The sequence below is a fragment of the Neovison vison genome, chromosome 6 (genome assembly GCF_020171115.1).
Source record: "Neovison vison isolate M4711 chromosome 6, ASM_NN_V1, whole genome shotgun sequence".
Lineage (NCBI taxonomy): Eukaryota > Metazoa > Chordata > Mammalia > Carnivora > Mustelidae > Neogale > Neogale vison.
The window spans coordinates 219,597,777-219,624,804 of record NC_058096.1 but is presented as its reverse complement, the minus strand read 5'-3'; the positions used below and the strand labels follow the sequence as shown (position 1 = coordinate 219,624,804).

The window sequence follows — 27,028 nt, the reverse complement described above, 5'->3', positions numbered from 1 at the left end:
TGCAATGCATCCATAACTAACCGGTAAAATTGAGATAATAAAACCAGAAAAAGCCCTACTTTCAGGCTATTCTCTTTCAGCCTGGTGGTACAAGAACAAAACATTTCTGTGTCTACTGGAATGGATCAGAAGAGGGGGGCATCTGGTCAACAAAGGGCTGCCACCATGTGGGGAGCAACAGTTCACATACCGAATGCAAGTGCTTCCACCTCTCCAGCTTTGCTGTCCTCGTGGCTCTTGTTTCCGAGGTACCAAGATTCATGGTCCCCTCCTGGTATCTGACTATCCCAGAAACTGTGAGATTGTCCTCTCCCTGTCTTAGAAAAGAACTCTGAGGTAAGGAGTCAAGTGGAAGTAGTTTACTTGAGAGGTAATTCCAGGAAGCACAAATAAGGAGCTGGGAAATGAAACAAGAAAAAACAGAAACTAAGGCAGACAGCATTATCACGCCGCTCATCATTTTGGGCATCTGGAACCTCATTCCCTCTAGAGTACTCTGGGAGTTAGTGTAGGAGATGCAGCTGAGTCATCCTAACTGAACTGCAAGAGAGATAGGCTACCTATACACAACCTCCTCTCAGGCATTGGTTGAAAGCTGCATCTGGGGTGGGGCCATTAATTCTGGCAGAATTCTGTCCATGGGCATGGCCAGAGTAAGCTCAAGCTAGCAGAGAAAGCCCTCAAACACTAGGAAGTTGGGTTTTCAGCCCCTATAGTGGCCGGGTCTGGGGTCTAAGAGGATCAGAAATCAAGCATCCCTTACTCTGCAAGAGACAGTTACAATGGGTCAGACAGGAAAGAAGGCAACTGATTGTCACCAATGAAAAAGTATAGGTCCTTGAACTTCCCAGGTCCCAACCACATCTAGGATAAGCCAGATTTAAAGAAATTTACCTAACTTCTTATCCTACTTCTTTTAAGCTCTCAATTATTGAACATTCACTCTATGACAACCATTGTATTACACATTTAAATGTATGGCGTTTTCTTCATTCAACAAATTTGCATATGAATGCCTACTATATGCCAGATGTTGTTCTAGGCATTGAGGATACAGCAAAGAACAAAACAGTTAAAGAAATTCCAACCTTCATGGAAATGACTTTGGAGAGCTATGTTGTCCAATAGGATCACCAGCCACCTATGGCTGTTGGGCACGTGAAATGTGGCTAGTGTGTCTTGAGAATGAACTTTTAAATTTTATTTAATTTTAATTTATTTAAATTAAGAAGCAGTGTGAAATATGTTTCCATCAACTACAAGTTCACTGGTAGGGCTTCATTTCACTTTTATTGTTGAAAATAAAAGTATCTGAATTCAGATGTGTTATAAGCCTAAAACACACCCTGGATTTCAAAGGCTTAATTATGGGAAAAAGTATCAAATATCTCATTAATAATTATTTTACATTGATTGTAATTTGAACTGATTGCATTGTTGTTATATGGCTATATTCAATACATTGGACTGATAATATTTGAAATAAATACTATTAAATTAATTTGACCTGATTCTTTTTTTATTTTTAAAGATATGGCTACTAGCAAATTTAAAATTCCACATATGACTCACATTTTCCTTTTGGGCAGCGCCAGGCTAGTGGTTTTGGTTTTTCAATAGCCTTGTGTGGTGAATTTTATTAGTGTACCCATTTTGAAGATGAGAACATCAAATCTTGGAGAGGTTAAGTCAAGCTGTTTAAAGGACTGAACTGGGAAGCCCATCAGACTCCCCAACAGAAATATAACTGCAGAATTGGAAACTGTAATTGATTCTTAACTTGGTGGCTCATAGGTGGATCCTGTGCTGACTGTGATCACCTATGTGGGGCTGAGCTTCTCCCTGCTGTGCCTCCTCCTGGCAGCCCTCACCTTCCTCCTGTGCCGACCCATCCAGAGCACCAGCACTTCCCTCCACCTGCAGCTCTCCATCTGCCTCTTCCTGGCCCACCTGCTCTTCCTTACAGGGATTGATCAAACTGAGCCTAAGGTAGGTGATTTAACCAAATCACTTTGTTGTCATCATCAAATCTAGCCATCTTGTCTTGAGGAAGGATGGGGGGAAGGCAAGAGTCAGCAGCAATGGTAACAACATGGATGGAACTAGAGGGAATTATGCTGACATAATGAGTCCATCAGAGAAAGATAAATACCATATGATTTCACTCATATGCAGAATTTAAGATATAAAACAGATGAGTAGGGGAAGGGAAAGAAAAATAAGATAAAAACAGAGAGGGAGACAAACCATAAGTGACTTTTTAATCTTTATTTTATTTTTTTAAGTCATCACATTTTTAGTATGTTCAGTTAGCTACCATATAGTACACCATTAGTTTTTGATGTAGCATTCAATAATGTAGTTGTGTATAACACCCAGTGCCCATCACACATGTGCCCTCCCCCCACTCTCTTCCCCTCTGAAACCCTCATGTTTGTTTCCTGGAATCCATAGCCTTTCATGGTTTATCTCCCTCTCTGATTTGCCCCCCTTCAGTTTTCCCTCCCTTCCCTTATGGTCTTCCGTGCTATCCTTATGTTCCACATATGAGTGAAACCATATGATAATTGTCTTTCTCTGCTTGATTTATTTCACTTAGCATAATCTCCTCCAGTTTCATCCATGTTAGTATGAATGGTGGGTATTCATCCTTTCTGGTGGCTGAGTAATATTTCATTATATATATGAGACTGACACGTTACGTACTGCACTAATGAGGCAGCTAATTTCATTGTATATATGGACTACACATTCTTTATCTATTCATCTGTTGAAGGGCAGTTTGGCTGTTGTGGACATTGCTGCTATGAACATTGTGGTACATATGGCCCTTCTTTTCACTACATCTGTATCTTTGGGGTAAATACCTAGTAGTGCAATTGCCAGGTTGTAGGGTAGCTCTATTTTTAATTTTTTGAGGAACTCCCACACTGTTTTCCAAAGTGGTTGCACCAACTTGCATTCCCACCAACAGTATAAGAGGGTTCCCCTTTCTCCACATCCTCTCCAACACTTGTTGTTTCCTGCCTTGTTAAACTTTGCCATTCTAACTGGTGTAAGATGGTATCTCAATATTTTTAAAATTATTTTTATTAACATATAATGTATTATTCTTGGTGTGGTTTTGATTTGAATTTCCTTGATAGCTAATGATGATGAACATTTTTTCATGTGTCTGCTGGCCATTTGTATGTCTTCATTGGGGAAGTGTCTGTTCATATCTTTTGCCCATTTTTTATTATATTATTATTTTTTAAATTTAAGATTTTTTATAACTATATTCTTTTTTAAAATTTCTTTTCAGTGTAACAGTATTCATTGTTCTTGCACCACACCCAGTCCTCCATGCAATAAGTGCGCTCCTAATACCCACCACCTTGCTCCCCTAACCTCCCACCCCCTGCCCCTTCAAAACCCTCAGGTTGTTTTTCAGAGTCCATAGTCTCTCATGGTTCACCTCCCCTTCCAATTTCCCTCAACTCCCTTCTCCTCTTCATCTCCCCATGTCCTCCATGTTATTTGTTATGCTCCACAAATAAGTGAAACCATATGATAATTGACTCTCTCTGCTTGACTTATTTCACTCAGCATAATCTCTTCCAGTTCCGTCCATGTTGCTACAAAAGTTGGGTATTCATCCTTTCTGATGGAGGCATAATATTCCATAATGTATATGGACCACATCTTCCTTATCGATTTGTCCATTGAAGGGCATCTTGGTTCTTTCCACAGTTTGGCAACCGTGGCCATTGCTGCTATAAACATTGGGGTACAGATGGCTCTTCTTTTCACAACATCTGTATCTTTGGGGTAAATACCCAGTAGTGCAATTGCAGGGTCATAGGGAAGCTCTATTTTTAATTTTTTGAGAAATCTCCACATTGTTCTCCAAAGTGGCTGCACCAACTTGCATTCCCACTGATAGTGTAATACTCATTCTTCTCAAGTGCACATGGAAACTTCTCCAGAATAGACCGCATACTGGGTCACAAATCAGGATTGAAACGATACCAAAAGACTGAGATGATTCCCTACATATTCTCAGATCACAATGCTTTGAAACTGGAGCTCAATCACAAGGAAGAGTTTGGAAGGAACTCAAACACCTGGAAGCTAAAGATCACCTTGCTTAAGAATGCTTGGATCAACCAGGAGATCAAAGAAGAACTGAAACAATTCATGGAAACCAATGAGAATGAAGACACTTTGGTCCAAAACCTATGGCATACAGCAAAGGTGGTCCTAAGGGGGAAATACATAGGCATCCAAGCCTCCCTCAAAAAAATTGAAAAATCCAGAATACACCAGCTGTCTCTACACCTTAAAGAACTGGAGAATCAACAACAAATCAAACCAACTCCACACATAAGAAGGGAAATAATCAAGATTAGAGCAGAGATCAATGAGGCAGAAACTAGAGATACAGTAGAACATATCAATAAAACTAGAAGCTGGTTTTTTGAAAAAATCAATAAGACCAATAGACCATTGGCCACACTAATCCAAAAGAAAAGAGAGAAAGCTCAAATTAATCAAATTATATATGAAAAGGGAGAGATCACATCTAACACCAAGGAAGTAGAAACAATCATCAGAAGTTATTATCAACAGTTATATGCCAATAAGTTAAGCAACCTGGATGAAATGGATGCATTCCTGGAAAACTATAAACTCCCAAAATTGAACCAGGAAGAAACTGACAACCTGAATAGACTGATATCTAGTAATGAGATTGAAGCAGTGGTCAAAAACCTCCCAAAAAACAAGAGCCCAGGACCTGACAGATTCCCTGGGGAATTCTACCAAACTTTCAAAGAAGAAATAACACCTATTCTCCTGAAGCTGTTTCAAAAAATTGAAGCAGAAGGAAAACTTCCAGACTCTTTTTATTATATTATTTTTTAAAATTTTGTCTTATTTTTTCAGTGTTCCAAGATTCATTGTTTATGCACCACACCCAGTGCTCCATGCCCTCCTTAATACCCATAACCAGGCTCACCGAACCCCCAGTTCCCCTCCCCTCCAAAACCATCTGTTTCTCAGAGTCCACCATCTCTCATGGTTCATCTCCCCCTCCAATTTCCCCCAATTCACTTTTCCTTTCCTTCTCCTAATGTCCTCCATGTTATTCCTTATGCTCCACAAGTAAGTGAAACCACTTGATAATTTACTTTATCTGCTTGACTTATTTCACTCAGCATAATCTCCTCTAGTCCCGTCCATGTTGATACAAAAGTTGGGTATTCATACTTTCTGATGGAGGCATAATATTCCATTGTATATATAGACCATATCTTCTTTATCCATTCATCTGTTGAAGGGCATCTTTGCTCTTTCCACAGTTTGGTGACTGTGGCCATTGCTGCTATGAACATTAGGGTACAGATGGCCCTTCTTTTCACTACATCTGTATCTTTGGGGTAAATACCCAGTAGTGCAATTGCAGGGTCATAGGGAAGCTCTATTTAAAATTTCTTAAGGAATCTCCACACTGTTTTCCAAAGTGGCTACACCAACTTGCATTCCCACCGACAGTGTAAGAGGGTTCCCCTTTCTCCACATCCTCACCAACACACTTTGTTTACTGTCTTGTTAATTTTGGCCATTCTAACTGGTGTGAGGTGGTATCTCAATGTGGTTTTGATTTTAATCTCCCTGAGGGCTAATGATGATGGACATTTTTTCATGTGTCTGTTAGCCATTTGTATGTCTTCTTTGGAGGCGTATCTGTTCATGTTTTCTGCCCATTTTTTGACATGACTATCTGTTTTTTGGGTGTTGAGTTTCAGAAGTTATTCATAGACCTCGAATATTAGCCCTTCGTCTATTGTGTCATTTGTGAATATCTTCTCCATTCCATTGGTTGCCTCTTTGTTTTGTTGACTGTTTCCTTTGCTCTGCAGAAGATTTTGATCTTGATGAAGTCCCAAAAGTTCATTTTCCCTTTTGTTTCCGTTGCCTTTGGAAACGTGTCTTGAAAGAAGTTGCTGTGGCCGATGTCAAAGAGGTTCTGCCTATGTTCTTCTCTAGGATTTGAAGGGTTCCTGTCTCACATTAAGGTCTTGCATCCATTTTGAGTTTATCTTTGTGTATGGTGTAAGAGGATGGTCCAGTTTTATTCTTCTATATGTAGCTGTCCAATTTTCCCAGCACCATTTATTGAAGAGACTGTCTTTTTCCATTGGATATTTTCCCCTGACTTGTCAAAGATTAGTTGACTATAGAGTTGAGGGTTCATTTCTGGATTCCCTATTCTGTTCCATCGGTCTATGTGTCTGTGTTTGTGCCAATACCATACTGTCTTGGTGATCACAGCTTTGTTTTAAAGATTTTTTAATTTATTTTGAGAGAGAGAGTGATTGAGAGAGAGAGAGCAAGCAGGAAGAGGGGCAGAGAGAGAGGGATAGAGAGAATCCCAAGCAAACTCCCTGCTGAGCATGGAGCCTGACTTGGGGCTTGATCCCATAATCCTGAGTTCATGACCTGAGCCCAAACCAAGAGTTGGTTGCTCAACCAACTGAGTTACATTGTGTCCCACAAGATTCTTAACTATAGAAAACAAACTGAAGGTTACTAGAGGGGATGTGGATGGGGTGATGGGGTAATTGGGTGATGGGCTTTAAGAAAGGCACTTGATGTAATGGGCACTGGGTGTTATACGCAACTGATGAATCACTGAATTCTACCCCTGAAACTAAAATACATTATATATTAACTAAATTAGATTTAAATTTAAATTTTTTTTGTATGTGTATGGTGTAAGAGAATGGTCTTGTTTCATTCTTCTATATATAGCTATCTAACTTCTCCAGAACCATTTATTGAAGAGACTATCTTTTTTTTCCATTGGATATTTTTTCCTGTTTTATCAAAGATTATTTGACCATAAAGTTGAGAGTTCATGTCTGGGCTCTCTTCTGTGTTCCATTGGTCTATGTATCTGTTTTTGCACCAGTGCCATGCTGTCTAGGGGATCACAGCTTTGTAATAAAGCTTAAAATCAGGCAACGTGATGTCCAGCTTTGTTTTTCTTTTCAACATTTCCTTGGAGATTCAGGTTCTTTTCTGGTTCCATACAAATTTTAGGATAGTTTGCTCCAGCATTTTGAAAAATGCCTTTGGTATTTTGATTGAGATGGTGTTGAAAGTATAGATTACTTTGGGCAGCATGGACATTTTAATGATGTTTATTTTTCTGATCCATAAACATGGAATGTTTTTCCATCTTAAAATTTTTATTATGTTATGTTAGTCCCATAAAGAATTAGAGGGGGGGTGGGAGGTTGGGGTACCAGGTGGTGGGTATTATAGAGGGCACGGCTTGTATGGAGCACTGGGTGTGGTGAAAAAATAATGAATAATGTTTTTCTGAAAATAAATAAATTGGAAAAAAAATGTTAAAAAAAAGAATTAGAGTCAGCAGTGATAGTGTTAGGGGAAAAATCAAGTTTCCATTTCATCTCTCCTTCATCTGTAACTCTGAATAAAATGTGTACTTTTTGAGAAGCCATTTAGCAAGCTGACTAAGAGTCAGACTGTGGCATTAGGTAAGGTAAAAACAGTTTCTGTAACATATAAACTCTAAAATGTCATTGACTGGGGTATCTGGGTGGCTCAGTGGGTCAAAACCTCTGTCTTCAGCTCAGGTCATGATCTCAGGGTCCTGGGATCAAGCCCCACATGGGGCTCTCTGCTCAGCAGGGGGCCTGCTTCCCCCTCTCTCTATGCCTGCCTCTCTACCTCCTTGTGATCTCCGTCTGACAAATAAATAAATAAAATCTTTTAAAAAAATAAGATGTCATTGACTAAGCACAAGAGTGGTTAATTTCCCCCTTCTGTATCAGTAGACAGTGGGCAAACAGGTTTGAAGGGTGTCTATCCTCCAACCTCAGGCTGATGGAAGCTCTTTTGTCTTGTATGTACAGCTTGCAAGGTCATCAAAGAGTCCTTTCTATTTTTGCCAACTGACAAGAGAAAAGAACCCGGCAAAGTTCCATGAGGGAGGTGTATAAGGGCTGTCTTAAAAAATAGTGCGCATCACGTCCCTTCATGTTCTCCTGGCTATAAATCAATGAAGCGGTCCCACCTGACAGCAAGGGGGGCAGGGAGATGTAGTCTCTGCCTGGGAAGTTCCATCCTAGGGGCAAGTCTATAGTCTGGAATCAAGGGTGGAGGAAGTTTTGAATTCTGGGTGGACAGTGGCTTTGCTACACTAATGATGTTAGCTTTTGTCTCCATTATGATCACAGTCATCATCATATCCAGGATGAATTGGAACTAGATATTTTCCAAAGCTCCTTTTAAACCTAAAAGACTATGATCTCACAGCCAGAAGGTTATGAAAGCACTATTCCCCCCACCCCACCCCACCCCCCAGCCTTCCAGGAGGCTGTACACTGCTTTGGTTAAGAGTAAGTATAGTGTCTGGAGACAGTTTGGGTTTGAAATCCATTTTTATTTTTTGCCAGCTATGTGATCTTGGATGACAGTCTACCTTTTGGGACCCAGTTTCCTCATTAGGAAATGGACAGTGTTGGCAGAGGACAGTGCTGATGCTGATTCTGGCCTACCCTCTGTTTCTGTTAAAAAAAAAAAAACAACAACTCTGTTTTGTAAAACAGTCTGTTTCTGTTGTTCTTGTTGTCATTGTTGTTGTTGTTTTACTGGAACCGCAGCCACCAATGTCTGAGAGCTGGCTGTCCCAGCTCAAGCAGAGAGCAAGCCCTCTCTTCCTCCACATAAATATTTTTTAGACCCTCAAAAGGATTGATGATGTCCACCCTCAGTCTCCTGACTCAAATGCTAATTCATAATTCCTGAAACACCCTCACAGACACACCCAGAAATGATGTTTTACATGTTATCTGGGCATTTCTTAGCTTAGTCCAGTTGACACATTAAATTAAGAATCAAGGGCATCCAAAGGGCAAGGTCCATGGACTATTCATCTACCAGCACTGGTCTGTCATGGATCTGAGGACTATTCCCAGAACATTCATTCCTCTGCATTACTGGACTGCTCCATACATAGGGTAAGCATGGGACCAGTGAAAGCTCCCCAAAACTGTGTTGTCCCTCCCAGCAAAATGTCATAGGTGTTAGAATTGAAAATGCAGGCCAATATCCAGGAAATGCTGAGTGCTAAGGACATGATCAGGTACAGACCACATTCTTAATTCTTGTCTCCCCTCCAGGTGCTGTGCTCTATCATCGCTGGGGTGCTGCACTACCTCTATCTGGCCTCCTTCACCTGGATGCTCCTGGAAGGGCTGCATCTCTTCCTCACTGTTAGGAATCTCAAGGTGGCCAACTACACTAGCACAGGCAAATTCAAGAAGAAGTTCATGTACCCTTCAGGCTATGGGATTCCAGCTCTCATTGTGGCTGTGTCTGCAATAGTAGGACCCCAAAACTATGGCTCACATACTCAGTAAGTATGCTCTGTGCCTTTCTGGTGGAAATGGTGTCCATGACTGATGCATGATCTGAAATCAAAAATATTTCAGTCCTTTTCCTGTTGTGAATTATACTTCACAAAACCAGTCCCGTTTTATTTTTATTTTTATTTATTTATTTTTATTGTGTACCAGTCCCGTTTTAAGCCAGAATTCTATTTGTCCTTAGAAATTCCTAGAGCAATGATTCTCAGCATCTTTGGGGTTGGATCCTTTTGAGACTTTTGGTGAAATCCAGGGCCCAGTTTCCCAAATAGGGATGTACCTTTCAGACAAATGTACTTATGATACAATTTTGAATACAACTTCAGGACATTAGGGACCAAAAAAATATGCTCAGGAAATTCAGGGATGGAAGAGCTCACCTGTGGCCTCTGTGTTCCAGAAGATTCTGAAAGGGTATCCTGAAGAGCTTGAGATTCATCCCAAAATATAGAAAGTAACAACAATGACAACAAATCTTGAAGGACTGGGATGCATCAGAAATAGTGCATATATTATGTCTCAATCTCTCCCTGATCCTGTGGGATCAGCACTGTTAATTACCTCATACACAGGACATCTGGGTCTTAGTGCATCTAAGAAACTTTCCTAAGGTGTCAGCTAAAAAGAGAATTAGTCAGAATTCCTCACTAAAGGAATTGTTGCCACACTAAAGAAGTTTGCAAAGCCCTGCAAAGTTAGTTGAGGACGTTAGTATTTTGGCAGTGGGACTTTGGTTAGAGAGTAGGCACACATGTGCAAAAACAACATGATGAAAGTGTCTCTCTTGAAGAAGAAATGATGTCCTTTCTCCAGCCTGAACCCTATGTCCTGCCAGAACAATTCTGGAGATCTCATGGTAGCGTATATCAGTGGTTGGCAAACTATCTATAAAGGGCCAAGTGGTAACTGTTTTTGTCTCTGTGTCCATATGGTGTTTGTGGCAATTACTCAATATTGCCTTTGTTGTGGGAGTGCAGCCAATTCATAGACCATATATAAATGAATTTATGTGGCTATGTTTCAATAAAGCTTTATTTACAAAAACAAGGAGTGGACTGGGTTTAGACTGTGTTAGTAACACCTGGAATAGAACTTAAGTGTGGGAACTTTTCTGCTCACTGAATGTGGGCAATTGCTTGTCACATGTCCTAGTTTTATGCTGCCAGGTCTTTGTTCAGAGTAATTTATACTATCTTTGCCAACATAGGGCATGACTTCATAAAAAGTATTTGATCAACAGAGTACTTGGTACATGGAAAATACTTAGTGTTGGTAGGTTTTCTTGCTGTAGTTAAAGTACTGCTTTTATTCTCTTTCTGATAACAATCATTATTTTGGGGTATAATTTATTGAGCCTTACCTGTTTGCCAAGAACCATACTCAAAAACTATGTACACATTATCTCATTTGATGTTTCCTACAAGATCTATATGAGGAAAACTGCAAAAATCTCATGAAAGAAATCAAAGAAGATTCAAATACATGGAGGGATAGTCCATGTTCATGGATAGGAAGATTCAATATTGTCAAGAAGTCAGTTCTTCCCAATTTGATCTATAGATTCAATGAATTTCCAATCATAATCCCAAAAAATTATTTTTTAGATAATGATAAACTGATTCTAATATTTATATAGAGAAGAAAAAGATCCTGAATAGCTAACACAATATTGAAAGAGAGGAACAAAGTCAGAGGACTGACCCTACCTGACTTCAAGACTTGGCATATGGCCACTGTAATCATTTAATCTTTTCAATACTTCTGTTTGCCCTCACTTTACACTTGAGGGAATTGAGGCTTAGATTATATAGCTTGTGTCAGATGAGGACCCATGTCTGATTGCATCTAAAGTCTAGGTTCTGAACTAAATGGTTCTCTGTACTGGTTGGATCTTGCTACAGGAGTCTGAATTCAAGTTCTCTGCCTTCTGAGAAATAGGCAGCTCATGCATACCCCTCTCTCAACAGTTGCTGGCTCAAGCTGGATAAAGGCTTCATCTGGAGTTTCATGGGACCAGTGGCAGTCATTATCTTGGTGAGTAACTAGTGATAGTTATTTATGGGTCTGCCTGCCCTGAGTTGGCCAAGCATGGAGTGTGTGTTTTTTTCCATGAAAATGGAAATGAAGTGAAGGTAAGAAAATACAGCCTAATATGATTAACTCCTCTTCCTTGAAATACTGTCATCATGTCTTTCCCTTGCTCCCTTATAGATTACTTGTTGCTTTGATATAACTCTGCTGGGTATTCCAAAAATCCCATGTTTTTTCATTCAACATTTAGCAAGTATCTCCTCTGCAGAGAGTGCCACGTTCTCCTGTTTGCCAACAACTTCCTGATCACATCCATTGCCCTGGTATAGCTATGAATAGTAATCTTTCACTTTCAAGGTGTCTTGATTTGAATGATATATTATATAGATATCCTAGTCAAGCACCAAGTGTCACAGGTCATATACACACAATGTGCTGTATAAAAGACCAGAGCATATGTGCATAGCATGCTATGAAGCCTATATCTTTTGGGAAAAGATATTTAGGTCCCCCTCAAATTGGGTTGCATGATATGGCCTCAAAATAAAATTCCAAGTCAATATTTCATTCTGTGCCCACAGATAAACTTGGTGTTGTACTTCCAAATTCTGTGGATTTTGAGAAGCAAACTTTCCTCCCTCAATAAAGAAATTTCTACCATTCAGGACACCAGGTAAGAAGGTCCCAGATCAGTGGTATCCACAGATTTTCCTACAGGACTACATTCTTTCTGCCTGGGGAAAAAAAAAACCTATACATGAAAAACCATTTCATGGTTGGATATCCATGGTATTGTATAAAGTGTATATGAGGTGCAACTTCTAGAAGTAAAAACTATAATTTTCAGGTAGCTTAGTGTACTCCTTGATCTCTTTATTCAACAAATATTCATTGGGTGGCATTTGTGTAGCAAATACTTTGTATAGCATAATCTTCATATGAAATTCATGCCAAGAGTATTGACATTATCCTCCCTCCTCCACCCCATGAGTCCACCCACTCCTGGGTACTCCATTATCCTTGGTTGTAGGCACTCATTTCTTACTGTGTTCATCTAAACAATTAAAAATAATGGTAAGAACAACTAACATTAACTAGGAACTTGGTAGATGTTGGGAATCTACCAATATTCTTTCCTTTTTATTGTGTTATGTTAGTCACCATAAAATACATCATTAGTTTTTGATGCCCTGGTCCAAGATTCACTGTTTATGTACAACACCCAGTGCTCCATGCAATATGTGCCCTCCTTAATACCCTGGTATTAGGTATTAAGGAGGGCACATATTGCACTGTTTATGTACAACACCCAGTGCTCCATGCAATATGTGCCCTCCTTAATACCCTGGTATTAGGTATTAAGGAGGGCACATATTGCATGGATCAATATTCTTTCACTGAATGCTCATAACTCTAGTCTATGTGGTGGGCACAACTACCATCCCCCCCATTGATAAGAGAAGCAAGTGCTTATTTTTCCCAAGAGTGGGCAAAAACCTTACATTGGTGATGAATCATGTGGACAAAACTTAAAGGAATATCTTTCTAATTTCAGACCCTGGCTTTGATCTCATCTACCTATTAGACCAACCTAACATCTCTTTGCCCCAGTGTTTTCAGCTCACCCTTCTTGGCATTTCTTCATTCCTCTACACATGTTGAATGAATGCAGGATCTCTCTCTCTCTCTCTCTCTCTCTCTCACACACACACACACACACACAGAGACACACACACATTCACACATGTCATCTCTCCTAGACAATTGCCACGAGCAGCCCCATTCTGTTTTATAAAACACAACTTTCATTTGAAGAAACACAACAGCATGTTATATTCTAAAGTCATGATATCATCATCAACACATTTTCAATACAAATTTCTAGAAGGCACTTCCACACATCTCCCAATAGAACCAGGTAAAAGACTTGCAGATAAATCACTTCCAAGAATAGGAGAAAGCATTATTCTCAGAAACATCCATTGAAAATATGGGTGGGTTCTGCCTCATCTTTGAGTCATATGACTTTGCCTAAATCACTTACGCACATGTTTAAATCAGGTAATATGTGCAGAGCATTTAGCACAGCGCCCAACACAGAGTGATGAGTGATACTTATTACTGCTCTTGTTCCTTTTCAGACTCATGACATTTAAAGCTATTGCTCAGCTATTTATCCTGGGATGTTCTTGGGGCCTTGGCTTTTTTATGATTGAAGAGGTTGGGAAGGTGATTGGATCAGTCATTGCGTACACATTCACCATCATCAATGTCCTGCAGGGCGTTTTGCTCTTTGTGGTACACTGTCTCCTTAATCGCCAGGTAAGGCTAATTATTTTGTCTCTCACCAGCCAACTCCCTAAGTCTTATTGAATGGTCATTCACATTCTCACCCTTCTCTGACCTTTCATATTTGTATTTGGGGTTGCCTTCATTCTGAAAGGAGGCTTTAAATGATGACTTGGTATGCCATATGCTCTGAGTTAGCATTGGCCTAACCTTCACATTCCAACATATATCTTAAGAGAGTGCTTCTGTCAGTGGAGATGACATATCAATATACCATAGACTGCGGGGCTTGGGCAACAGAAATTTCTCTTATAATTCTAGAGGATGGACATCTGAGTTTGGGGCACCTATGCAGTTGAGTTCTGGTGAGATCTCTTCTTTTTTGCAGATGGCCACATTTTTGACCCTTACATGGGAGAGAGAAGAAGAGAGAGCTTTTCTGTCTCTTCTTATCAGAACACTAATCCTATTGGATACTATCCTTCTTATCAGGACACTAATCCTATTGGATGATCCTATTCAGGGCTCTACCCTTATGACCTCATTTAATCTTAATCATTTCTAGAAAGGATCATTATATCTTCAAATACAGTCATACTGGGAATTTAGGGCTTTAACATGCGAATTTTGGGGGCGTCTGGTTGGCTCAGTGGGTTAAGCCTCTGCCTTCGGCTCAGGTCATGATCTCAGGGTCCTGGGATCGAGCCCTGCATCAGGCTCTCTGCTTGGCAGGGAGCCTGCTTTCCCATCTTCCTCTGCCTGCCTCTCTGCCTACTTGTGATCTCTCTCTCTCTGTGTCAAATAAATAAATTTTTAAAATCTGAATTTTGAGGAGACATAGTTCAGTCCATAGCAGAGCATGTATCAGTCAGCATAAGGGAGGTTGTGCTGCAGTAACTTATAGCCACCACCCCCTAATTTCAGTGGTTTTAACAATAAAGATTATTTCTTGCTCATGCTACATAGCTGTTAGGGTCCGTAATTAAAGGAGCGAGACTGATACAAGGTGAAGGTCAAGCAAAGCTTTATTTTGTGCCAAGCATTGGGGGAATCAAACTGTCAGAACTTCAGGGTCTTCTCTTGCAAAGAGGCGACCCCTCCCAGCCTCACAGACTAACTTTTATAGAGGTAGTTTAGCCGGGCTATACACAGGTGGCCAATGAGATTGCAATACACAGAGAAAACTGCACAGTCATGCTAAGTCTGCCACACACAGAAAAAAACTGCTAGGTAACACACGGGTGGCCAATTGAATTTCAATTTACCCTCGTAGATATATGTGTGCCCCACTGATGGGATGTCTTCACCTGGCCTGACCCACCCTTGTATCTAGGCTTTGCAAGTAAGTTCCTCTGGGAAGGGCGGAGTCAATCTAAGTTCACTACATAAAAACAAAATAACTCCCTCTGGCCAACAGGGACTTACAACAGCCATGGCTTGATCTACAATGTCTTTACTCTGGGATGCAGGTTGAAGGGCAGCCCTTATTTAGAACATTGGTATTCTCATGGCAAAGGAAAAGGAAATCTTGGCAAAGTGTAGCTTAATTAGCTCTCTTTCACTGGGTGGAGCAAGTTCCTTGGCCATGTCTGAGTTCACCAGAAAGAGGATACATAAGTCTCTTATAGGGAAGTGCCCTTTAGGGAAGGATACTGGAATATTTGGCATAATATGCCAAAAACAAAGGGAATGTACCTCCCATGTCACGTTATCCACTGAGTAGGTGGCTGTGTGATCTTGGCCAGTCTTTTTATCCTCTCTGAGGTTCAGTCTTCTCACCTCTGTACATGACAACACCTGCGTCACAGGGCTGAGATTAAAAGAGATATTGCAATATGAATCTCCAAGCATAGTCCTTGGCACACATTAAATTTTTGTGAGGGTCATCATTATATTTTTTTATCCACTTATAAGATTGGAAACAGTTCTCCCCTTTTGCTATTGAACAGAACTACCAGCGATTTTGATGCTGGTGTCAAAAAGACCATCGTAACACTTCATTAATTTCTCTTTCATCTTCTAGTGCCTTCTTAATGCTTGGTACTCCTCATGCCCAGAAATGAAGTACAACTTAAGTGCTTTGGTGAAATAATGTTGAATATTAAATACTTAAATATCTTTTTAAAACATTTTAAGCAAGTTTCAGGAAGGAATCCATGCAATCACAGGGAGTGGTTCAGCATGTGGTTAGTGTCCTGGCTCTGATGTGAGAATGATGCAGTGCTGAATGCTGGCTGTATGACCTTGAACAAGTCCACACCTCCAGCAGTGTCAGCTTCTTTACCTTTCATTGGGAGTACGAGAAGATCCTTTGTCATTTGATTTATGTAAGGATGAATTGATATATTGTGGATAATAAAGTGTACTGAAGGTTGCCATTGTTCAATAAATGGTGACCTATGTCATAATCACCACCATGACCACCATCACCTGCATTGTTTTTGTCATCATTGACCCTCATCACTTCCGTGATTATCACCATCATCTTCACCATCCTCCTCCTCCTCATTGTCAGGATCATCACCACCCCCACCACTCTGTAGACTCTATAGAAACTTTGTGATGCCTGACATTTAGTAAATACCTTTTCTCCAATGAGGAAGTTGAATTTTAGAATGAGCCAAGGAGAGGATGTCCAAGACTATACAGGAAAACAATGAGGGGGTAGTCATGGGGCCCCACAAATGAGGCTTGGCATGTATATCTTCAGCATCCCATTCAGGGTCCTTTCTTCCCTAAGTTAGCTCCTGATGTGACACAAACCTCTGTATTCCTCAGGTACGAATGGAATACAAGAAGTGGTTTAGTGGGATCTGGAAAGGGGTTGAAACTGAAAGCACTGAGGTGACACGCTCTACAACCCAAACCAAAATGGTAAGACCAGCTTCTCTGCAATGTCATATACTGGCTGAACCTAACCTCTTCTATTGCCACGAGTTTCCTGGCCCTTTGATCTGAAAGAAAAGAGAAATTACATTACTTCCTCCATTATGCTGGTGGTTTCTAGTTTTTGAGAACAAAACTGGTAGAACTCTTTTCTTTTGTCTTTTCTTTTTCCGTTCCTTCCCTTCCCTTTCTTTCCTTTCTCTCCCTTTCCTCCTCCTTCCTCCCTTACTTCCTTTCTCTCCCGCTCTCTCTCCATTCTTTCCACAAATATCCAAATGATTTTCATCAAAAATTTAAATTTATTTAACAATGTTCATTTAACAAATATTTACTGAGAATCCAGTATGCCAGTTGCTGGAGAAACAGCAGAAGATACACTGACAAAAATCCTTGCCCTCACAGAACTGATGTTCTGATGGGGGTGGCTGAGAATAAGCCCCCAAACATGAATTATGCACTATTTTACTAAGTGATGTGGGCTGTGGAAAAATACAGATCAGTGAAGAGAAATCAGGATTCATGAGGTGGGGGAGTTTGGTTTCCAGTAAGGTGGCCACAGTGACAGTCTTTTACTGTCTATCACCACCTTCTATTTAATTCTCTGTATGTTGTGCCTCTCTGTGTGATATTTCTCTTACTCTGAAAAATATGACAGTGTTTACCTTTGGTCACTCTTTGCCCCCATGTTAGTTTCAGAGCTGTGGTTATCATTTTCCTTCTACCTAGAGCAAAGCCTGGCCCACAAAAGATGCTCACTTAACTTGTTGAGTGTCTAAGGTCCTTGTTTATTGATGAGGACACAGACTGGGAAAGTCCACATGATTGGCCTGAAGCTACTCAGCTGAGTACAGGGGTTCAGACTCAAGTCTGTTTTCCTCTGAAAGTTGACAGTGTTCCTTGATTGTCACCAGAGTTGTTTGTCACTCCAGATCATCAAAAACTTTTGGGACCAGTTTCCTGGGACATGTGCTTTCAGACCAAGGACAATTCTGTTTACAGGCTGCTGACCGTGTCCTAGGAGTATATGCCATTGGTTCGCTCCTCGGCTACAATCACCAGTAGTCAAAGGATATGTCAATCTAAACTGTGAAAAGGAACTGTCCCAACACATGCAGTCTCCAAAAACATGTCGCATAGTGGAATCCATTGTATGGGTTCTGGGGTTCACCAGATTTGAGTTTGAATCTTGGTTCTTTCAGGTTCCAGCAGGTAGATATTGGGCAAATAGCTTAAACCCCCTGCACCTCAATCTGCTCATCACTGAAATGTCATATTGAGGAAAAAAACAATGTACATGAAAGCACTTTGCTCTACTCTGAACCATGTCAACACTACTTGTATGAATACCATTATCAAGAGTCAACTATATAGAAGGCCTCAAACAGTAATCCTATCCCCTTATCTTTGGACAATGCTTTACTTCTAAAAAGCACATACTCAGGGGGGCACCTGGGTGGCTCAGTGGGTTAAAGCCTCTGCCTTTGGCTCAGGTCATGATCTCGGGGTCCTGGGATCAAGCCCCACATTGGGCTCTCTGCTCAGCGGGGAGCCTGTTCCCCCCACCGCCCTGCTCTCTCTCTGCCTGCCTCTCTGCCTACTTGTGATCTCTGTCTGTCAAATACATAAATAAAATCTTAAAAAAATTTTTTAAGTACATACTTAGGCGCCTAAGTGGCTCAGCTGGTGAAGCATCCCACTCCTGGTTTGTTTCTGCTCAGGTCATGATCTCAGGGTTGTGAGACTGAGCCCTGCATTGGGTTCTATGCTGAGTATGGAATTTGCTTGAGATTTTCTCTCTATGCCTCTCTCTCTTCCTCTCCCCTAACTCGCTCTCACACTTTCTCTAAAAGATTAAGTACATAAATATTTTTTTAAAAAGCAGATATTCAACCTTACAGTCTTCACTGATCCTCTATAGCATTTAGTGATAAATGCTATCACTATAATAACTATAAATGTTTGTGAGAAGAGCAGATAAATAAAAAGACTATCATAGGTGGTGTTTGGAGGAGGAAAGTCTGTAAAGTCAGATATGAGGACCTCTTTACTGAGCTTTGGACCTTAGAGACATTCTGGCTTGTCATTTCCTGAGGTGTTAATTTCTCTTCAGCTTGTTCTACATATTATCTCCCCAAATAGGAGGAACCAGCGATGTCATCAGAAGTCTTCCGCAGAAGAGACGTTCCTTCTGTGCAACCACAGCCTCAGACTCTTGTCTCTTTCTCTTGGTTAAAAACAGACTGAGCCGCTTCCGGACAGCGCCCCCTGTGGTCACATGTGGATCGGACAAATGGCACCATTTGCATCTTCATCCTGAAAGCAATTGAGGCTTTCCTCTATTTTGGCTTCTAGCTCCATAGAAAAAAAGTGGTCAGGGGGAGACCTCTGAGTCCCATACCCAGTATTGTTTATCACACGCCATTAAATGTTCAAGGAATAATTTTTAATAATGAAGGAAATAAAGAGATTTTCTTCTTCCAGCTCTCGCTTCCTTGCCAGGATTTATTGGCCAACATCTAGATTCACCTGGCAGTTTTCTCTCTCTGGGCATTCAGTTGCATTTTATGCTCCTGAAGATTTTGCAAACCCGACATTTTCAGAATTCAATAATTCCCATATGAATAAATATAAAGAAGAGGGTTGCCTTCTTGTGTTGCAAAATTCCACCACCATCCCACTTAGGAGTGCCTTGTCAACAGGCATGTCTTGTGCGCAGAGACCAGCACTGTCACCTTTGCTTGATGATTTTCAAACCTACTCATTTATTGGGTTAGTTTTTTTTTCTTAATGTCATCCAATGTATTTTTGTGGAAATACTTCCAAACCAATAGCGTGAGGGTCACAGCAGTTGTTTGTCCTTATATGTTTTCTTTTTTTTTAATTACATAGTTATATGTATATTTTTAACATCTTTATTTTTTTTCATGGTTCCAAGATTCATTGTTTTCACACCACACCCAGTGCTCCATGCAATACGTGCCCTCCTTAATATCAAGCACCAGGCCCACCCATCCCCTCACCCCGCCCCTCCAAAACCCCCAATATTTCTAATTTCTTTTTCATACTAATTGGATTCTAGAAGTGTTTTTCTGCACTGGAATTAATAGATCCATGGCTAACTTTGTTACCAGAGGTGTTTCAAAAACAGTTTTACATGATTATGACAGGAAAGATAAAAAATAGCAGTAAAGGGTTCCCATGATTCATTTGAAGAGATTTCGACGGTGGGGGTATAGCTCAGTGGTAGAGCATTTGACTGCACTTGAAGAGATTTCGTGTGCAGTTTTTAGGTGGTGGACCAAAGACTATGTCCCTTTTTCTGCTTAATCAGCTCAGTGCCTCTTCCACATGGCAGCAATGCAACAAAGTATATGATTCACTCCACTTGCTGGCCTTAAAATTATGTGACTCCTCTTGAACAGTTAAAATTTTGGGAGATTCACATGGTTTCAAAAGGTGTACATGAATAAGACTTCCTGGGCTGTTGAAAAATCCCCACAAGTATTGTTGCTGCTTTTGTGTCCAAGACAGTTGCAAGAAGAGGATAAGGCAGACAAATGTTCAAGGCACTGTGGGTTTGGACCTCTCTATTCAATATTTTTCCTTCCTCCCAACATGAAGTCTGCTTTCTTTCTCTTTTCTGCCTCTCTCACCCCTTTGCTTTCTTTAAGAACTAGCTTCCACATCCTTCAAGAGCCTTTTCTTTTTCTAGCTCTCAGAAATCCATCTCCCTTACTTGCTTTATTACCATCCATGTGACTTGACTTATCCTGTATTATGTGTGCTGTTGCATACATGATATGTGTGCCTGTAAGTCAAGCCTGCTTGGATCATAAACTTCTGGAAGGCCAGGATGATAAATGTTTTAGTGATAAATTTAAAATGTCATTAGTGAAATGTTCCTTGCTTCCATTTAGAGCACCACTTTTCAAACTCCGCTCTATTAACACTTTGGGCTGGATAATTCTTGGTGGTGGGCGGCTATCCTGTGCTTTGCAGGATGTCGAGCAGCATCCCTGGCCTCTCCCAGCTGGACGCCAGTCACCACCCCACCCCACACACCCATTGCAACAATCAAAACTGTCTCCAGACATTGCCACTTGAGAATGTTGCGAATTACTGGTCTAGGCATTAGTTCATAGTGAACAGGCAACTGCTGAAGAATTTCTTTCTGGTCAACCAGCTGTTCCAGGAAATGAATAATCAGCCAGAAATCGGAATGTAGTTGCTTGGTGCCTAATCTGTACTCAGAGTGGCGGTATATATGAGGAACACCTCTTCTGTTGTCTGCCCAGCTTTTCTTTTCTGGGAACTGCTCACCCCACTGAGGCAAAGGCCATTCACCAAAAACCCACTTCTGCTTCTAGGCAACATGCACTTTTGCTTAGAAGAGCCCATGCTTGGGTTAGTGCCCCAGAGGAATGGAAAGAAAACTAAGGGTTTCCAAGCTGGGAACGCTTAATATTTTCTTTTATTGGATCACAGAATGGAACAGGCCTACTGCTGCCTCAGGAATGGTAGCAAGCTTATGTATTCTCTCAGAGTTTTCTCTATCCCTAGTGTCTCCATGACATTAGTCTCTCTCCACACACTGCACTGTCTGTCTTCACACAGCACCTTGTCAAGGAAGCTGTCCCCGGATCTCTTTCACCTTTCCTACTTTATCTTCCTGGACAGTACTCAGCACTGTTGCACAGATATTTACTTATTATTCAGATTACTTCTGTGTTACTCCACTGGAGTGTCCATACCACATGGACAGGGGTTTTTGTCTGTTTCATTTACCATGTATCCTCAATGTTTAAAATAATATCCAGCACATAATAAGCACTCAATAAATATTCTTCTTTTATGATGAACTTGCTGATTGGTCCTTCCTGTTACTGGTTTAGTTCTTAACACTCTCTGCTACCGTCTGTCTTGGTCATCGTTTCTCATCCCCACACCTCCTTGTATTTATGCTATATTTATATGTACACACAGATATACATTCAGTAGAAAAGACAAAAGGCCCCCCACTATGTCTACAATCAGAAGACGGCATTATTGGGCACCTGGGTGGCTCAGTGGGTTAGGCCGCTGCCTTCGGCTCAGGTCATGATCTCAGGGTCCTGGGATCGAGTCCCACACCGGGCTCTCTGCTCAGCAGGGATCCTGCTTCCTCCTCTCTCTCTGCCTGCCTCTCTGCCTACTTGTGATCTCTCTCTGTCAAATAAATAAATAAAATCTTAAAAAAAAAAAAAAAGAAGACGGCATTGTTAGTGTGTCAGCTTTCCTCCATGATACCTTTGCCTTTGGTGAAGAAGGTACACCACCCCCCCAACCCTGCCACATGCCACATAACTTTGTCCCTACTGGCCATCACTGATTGCAACAGTGTGGCCACCCAGGAGGGGTCAATTCATTCACATGTCCTCTAACCCATCAAATTTTCTCTCTTAAGCATTTGAATTAAGAGACCAGAATGGACCTGGCAGCTATTCAAGTAGTAATAATATTTGAACTCCTGGAGAAAAGGTCATTTAGGGGTACTTGTCAGGGAATAGTAAGGCGGACCTTATTCCAGGGGGAACACTGAGATGGGTGTAAGGACCAGTGCAATAGGGTCTTGGTGTCAGGAAGGAGATGGGACTCAGTTCTGATTCCAACAGTGACAACTGGAGATTTATATCCAAGGAGTAGGGTGGGTGTTAGGTATGTAAATCATCAAGAGAAAACATCAGGGCCAATAGACTCCTTAATGAAGGCAAGCCAGTGTCGTAAAATAATGGATCGTGTTTGGATACCAAGGAAGGGGGGTTTTTGCTAAATTGATTTAGCAGGATTCCTGCTCAAACTGGATTCTACAAGGACAGAGAACACCTAAGGTTGAACCTAGTCCAGCAGAGTCCAAGGAGAGTGTCTTTGTCAGAGGTCCCATTGAGATGGCCATAAAAGGACCCTGTTCACCAGTTAGAGAAAGTCAGCCTACAGAGGGAAGAGGACAGACTGAACCAAGTTGTCAGAAAAAGGAGCAATAATTATGTGATTCTTAGCACAGAGGTTAATGGCTAGAGCTGAGGGTCAGAGGGACCCAAGTGGAGAATCCCGGTTCCCCAGCCTTGGGCACATGGCTCAACCTTCCCTAACCCCTTCCTCCTGCCACAATGTAAGAAATCTCAAGGTTCTTGCTGCTTCTCTTCAAATGGCACAGTTGTTCCCTCAATATTGATGTGAATCCCAAATTTACTGTCTAGGAAATAGACAAGAGGTGTAATCTCTGTCCTAATGTATGACATTGACTTCATTTAGCTTATTAGGAGAATCATCCATTCTCCACCCGGAAGTGGATGCTCGAGGCAGGGTGTCTCTAATAAGGATCTGGGCTGGTGGGCAGGTGAAGTCAGTCAGGGGCAGTTCCAAGAAGTGAGCCCTTAAAGGCCAAGGAAGTGAGAAATAAGACAGCTGGTATTTCTATGTCTGCTTGCAACAGGCAGGGTCAGGGTCAAGGATACAAAAATCTACTTCAAAGTAATTTCTGCATGGCAGAAATACCATGAAAACCAGGAAGAAAGGCAGTTCTCAACCTCAGAGGTCAAATCCTAAAAGTCTAGAGCATAGAACTGAAGTGTTCCTATTTTACTATTATATGTTATCTCGTTCCCTCACTGACTTATAATATTTCATATCTATTTATGTGGCTTTGATTCAACTTATTTTTTTCTTCCCCTTCCAACAAGCTTTACTAAGGTATGACTGACAAATAAAATTGTATATATTGAAGGTGTACAACGTGATGTTTTGATATATGCCCACACAATGAAATAAGCACCACGGTCAAACACATGAGCACATCCAGCCCTCCCACAGTTACCATTTATTTTTGATGAGAATGCAGAAGATGCACTGTCAGCATATCTCAGGTATACAAGCCCATATTGTTAGCTCTAGTCCCCATGTCATACACCAGATCCCCCAAATTCACTCATCTTACACAACTGAAAGTTCACATCCCCTGATCAGGATTTCCCCATTTCTCCCTGCTCCCGGTTCCCTGCAATCGCCATTCTACCCCCTGCTGCTCTGTACTTGTCTTTCTTAGCTTCCACATAGAAGTGAGATCATGCCATATGTGTCCTTCTGTGTCTGGTTCATTTCCCTTGGGATCCTATCCTCCAGAATGATCCATGTTGTTGCAAATGACAACATGTCTTTCCATAAGGCTGGATAACATATGTGCCTCTATATTTCCGGCCCATCTTCTTTATCCGTTCATGCTTTGATAGGCACTGAGGTCATTTCCATACCTGGCTATTGTAAAGAATGCTGCAATGAACATGGAAATGCAGATAGATTTTATTGTGTGTGTGTTTAGTTTTATTCATTGATTTATTTATCTGTTTGTTTATTTTTATTTTTCATTATGTTTGGCTATCTACCCTATAGTACAACATTAGTTTTTTATGTGGTGTTTGACGATTCATTAGTTGTGTATAACACCTAGTGCTCATCATAGCACGTGCCCTCCTTAATACCCACCACCCAGCTACCCTATTCCCCTACCCCCCTTCCCTCTGAAACCCTCAGTTTGTTTCCCGGAGCCCAGAGTCTATCATGGTTTGTCTCCCTCTCTGATTTCCCCCCGTTCGGTTTTCCCTCCCTTTGCCTATGCAGATGTGTTTAAAACGTTGCTAAGCATACAGCATTGGCAGGTTGGTCACTGGCTTGGCTGATTAGTGCCCCAAAGTCAGTGATGTCCTACTTCTTGGTCTTTATTTCTGGGTCTGACATGTGACTAAGTGACCAGAGAATTCTACAGTGAGCATAGTGTGGATACCGATGGCCTAAGAGGCTTGTATTCATGATGCTGCCTTTAGTTAGACTTTGACTTGATGCATGTAAATTACACCAACAGATTGTGGTCCTCTTGAAACCACCAAGACTCCTTGAGAAATAGGATATAAGACTCTACTGTTCCCTCTCTGTTATCAGTCATCAGTTAGAAGCTGGGGGAGCTATGGCCAAGAAGACAAACTTTCTTCTGTGTGGTGAGTATTCAACATCTTATTTTCTTTGGTTCTAGAACAGCTATAGCATTCAGTTGATCTGGTGGAGGGCTGGCCTGAGGGGCATTTCCTGAAAGGGGCAAGTCCAGATTTCTAAGTGTGTGTTCACACAGATATAGCCAACATCGCAATGCTTTTTATTTGTTTTCACTTACAATGCCTAATGTCCTTGGAAGTAAAAGCAACATTGAAAGTAGTGGTTTTCAACTGAGGGGCAGTTTGGTGTCCCCAGAGGAGACCCTTAGTAACGTTTGCAGACAGTTTTGGTAGTTGGGACTGGGCGCAAGGGTGTGCCTGGAATTGCGTGGGTGGAGGCCAGGGGTGCCATTCCACACGCTCCAGTGCAAGGGCCAGCCTTTGTGAGAGGAATTTTTCAGGCTAAAATGGCAATAGTGGGGTGCATGGGTGACACACTTGGTAAAGTGACTCACTTGGTGAAGTGACTGCCTTAGGCTCAGGTCATGATCCTGGAGTTCCAGGATCAAGTCCCATAGCAAGCTCCCTGCTTAGCAGGGAGTCTGCTTCTCCCTCTGACCTTCCCCCCTTTCTCGCTCTCTCTCTCATTTCTCTCTCATAAATAAATAAATAAATAATATATTTTTTAAAATAAAATAAAATGCCATAGTGCCAAGACTGAGGAACCCAACCTAAAGGAAGGCATAAGTATTTTTTTTAATTTTTAATGGCATGAATTAAAACGACAACAACAACAACAATGCACTGAACTGGGGAGGGGGAGACCCTCATGGGGAGATTCATTGGCAGCAAACTCAAAATCTCCATGAAATTTTTGACCATTGATGTTGATTTTTTTCTTAAGTTCCAGGATGCAGTATCTCCCTTCTCTGGACTTGTCAGTATGTACATATGAACATCTGAAGTTGACAGAGGATTATGGAACTTGGGGAGAGTTTGGGGCCAGCCCATGAGGCTCTTCAGGGAATCCTGAGTCACGTAGTAGAGTCTAAAGAGAATTGATTTCTCTGTGTCCTGTTGACAGAATCTGTTCCAATTGGGCAGTGAGGGAATCTTAGCACACATGTTCTCTCCTCTCTCTGTGGCACAAAACGGGACACTTTCTGGTCCCTGGGACTGTTGGTGCAGTCACTATAGTGTTAATAAAAAGGGGGAGATTTCATAAACCATGGTTGTGAAAAGTGCTTAATGAAAACAGCGAGTGGTCGTGTAGTCTAGTGAGGGGTTGGGCTTTGTTGTTTCCCCGTTGTGTTATCTTGGGCAAGTTCCTGAGTCATTATGACCCTCAGATTCCTGTGCTGTAAAATGGGGCTCTGAAGAGGTTCTGCTTCTTGAGAGTGTCAGGGGGGGATCCATGAGATGGTTGTACCTGGAAGGTGCCTATCAGAGGTCAACATTTACTCAACACTGGGTATCACTGCTGGTGATATTGTTTCCCTGTTCACCCACTCTGCTGTAGCTTTCAGCATAAATGCCACTACTACACTATTTTTAAATTTAATTTTAAAAAACCTTATTAGGATAGGGCACCTGGGGGTGCCTGGGTGGCTCAGTGGTTAAAGCCTTTGCCTTCAGCTCAGGTCATGATCCCAGGATCCTGGGATTGAGCCTCGAATTGGGCTCTCTGCTCAGTGGGGAGCCTGCTTCCTCCTCTCTCTCTCTCTCTGCCTGCCTCTCTGCCTCCTTGTGATCTCTGTCTGTCAAGTAAATAAATAAATAAATAATCTTTAAGGATAGAGCACCTGGATGGCTCAGTCATTAGGCATCTGCCTTTAGCTTGGGTCGTGATCCCAGGGTCCTGGGAATCAAGCCCCACATTGGGCTCCCTGCTCAGTGGGAAGCCTGCTTCTCCCTCTACCACTCCCCCTGCTTGTATTCCCTCTCTCTCTGTCTCTCTCTCTCTCTGTCTCCCTCAAATAAATAAATAAAATCTTTAAAAAAATAAAACAAAATATTATTAGGACGTAATTGGCACATAACATTGTGTAAGGTTGAGGTGTACCCCATGTTCATTCAGTTCATTTACATATGGCAGTACGATCTCCACCTTAGCTTTTGCTAACATCTCGTGGCATCATATAAGTACCATTTCTTGTTTCTCATGGGAACCAATGAGATCTAGTCTGTCGGCCACTTTGAGGTTTATCCTATGGTTCTGTCGTCTATCCTCACTATGCTGTGCGTTCAATCTTCAGGACTTACTTCTCTACCAGTTCCAAGTTAGTGCCCTTAAACATCCCCCCAGATCCACCCCTGTGCCCCCAGCCCCTGATAACCACCATCCTACTGTCTGTTTTCATGAGGTCAGCTTCAGAACCATGATTGAATTGGATGGGTGTGAGACAGGCTTCAACAGAGAGG

The 27,028-nt window shown here is 41.4% G+C and overlaps 1 protein-coding gene across 1 annotated transcript in view; it reads left to right on the top strand.

The window, feature by feature from the left end:
* The window catches only part of LOC122910800 (adhesion G protein-coupled receptor E4-like), a 38,083-nt gene extending 19,184 nt beyond the window's left edge, over positions 1-18,899 (top strand). Inside the window, exons 9-16 of the mRNA XM_044255431.1 lie at positions 81-248; positions 1,795-1,989; positions 9,195-9,430; positions 11,408-11,474; positions 12,053-12,144; positions 13,613-13,793; positions 16,539-16,634; positions 18,786-18,899. Of these exons, the coding sequence (XP_044111366.1) occupies positions 81-248; positions 1,795-1,989; positions 9,195-9,430; positions 11,408-11,474; positions 12,053-12,144; positions 13,613-13,793; positions 16,539-16,634; positions 18,786-18,890 (1,140 nt within the window). The 3' untranslated portion in view covers positions 18,891-18,899. The remainder of the gene's footprint in view (positions 1-80; positions 249-1,794; positions 1,990-9,194; positions 9,431-11,407; positions 11,475-12,052; positions 12,145-13,612; positions 13,794-16,538; positions 16,635-18,785) is intronic.
* The last annotated feature ends 8,129 nt before the right edge of the window (positions 18,900-27,028 follow it).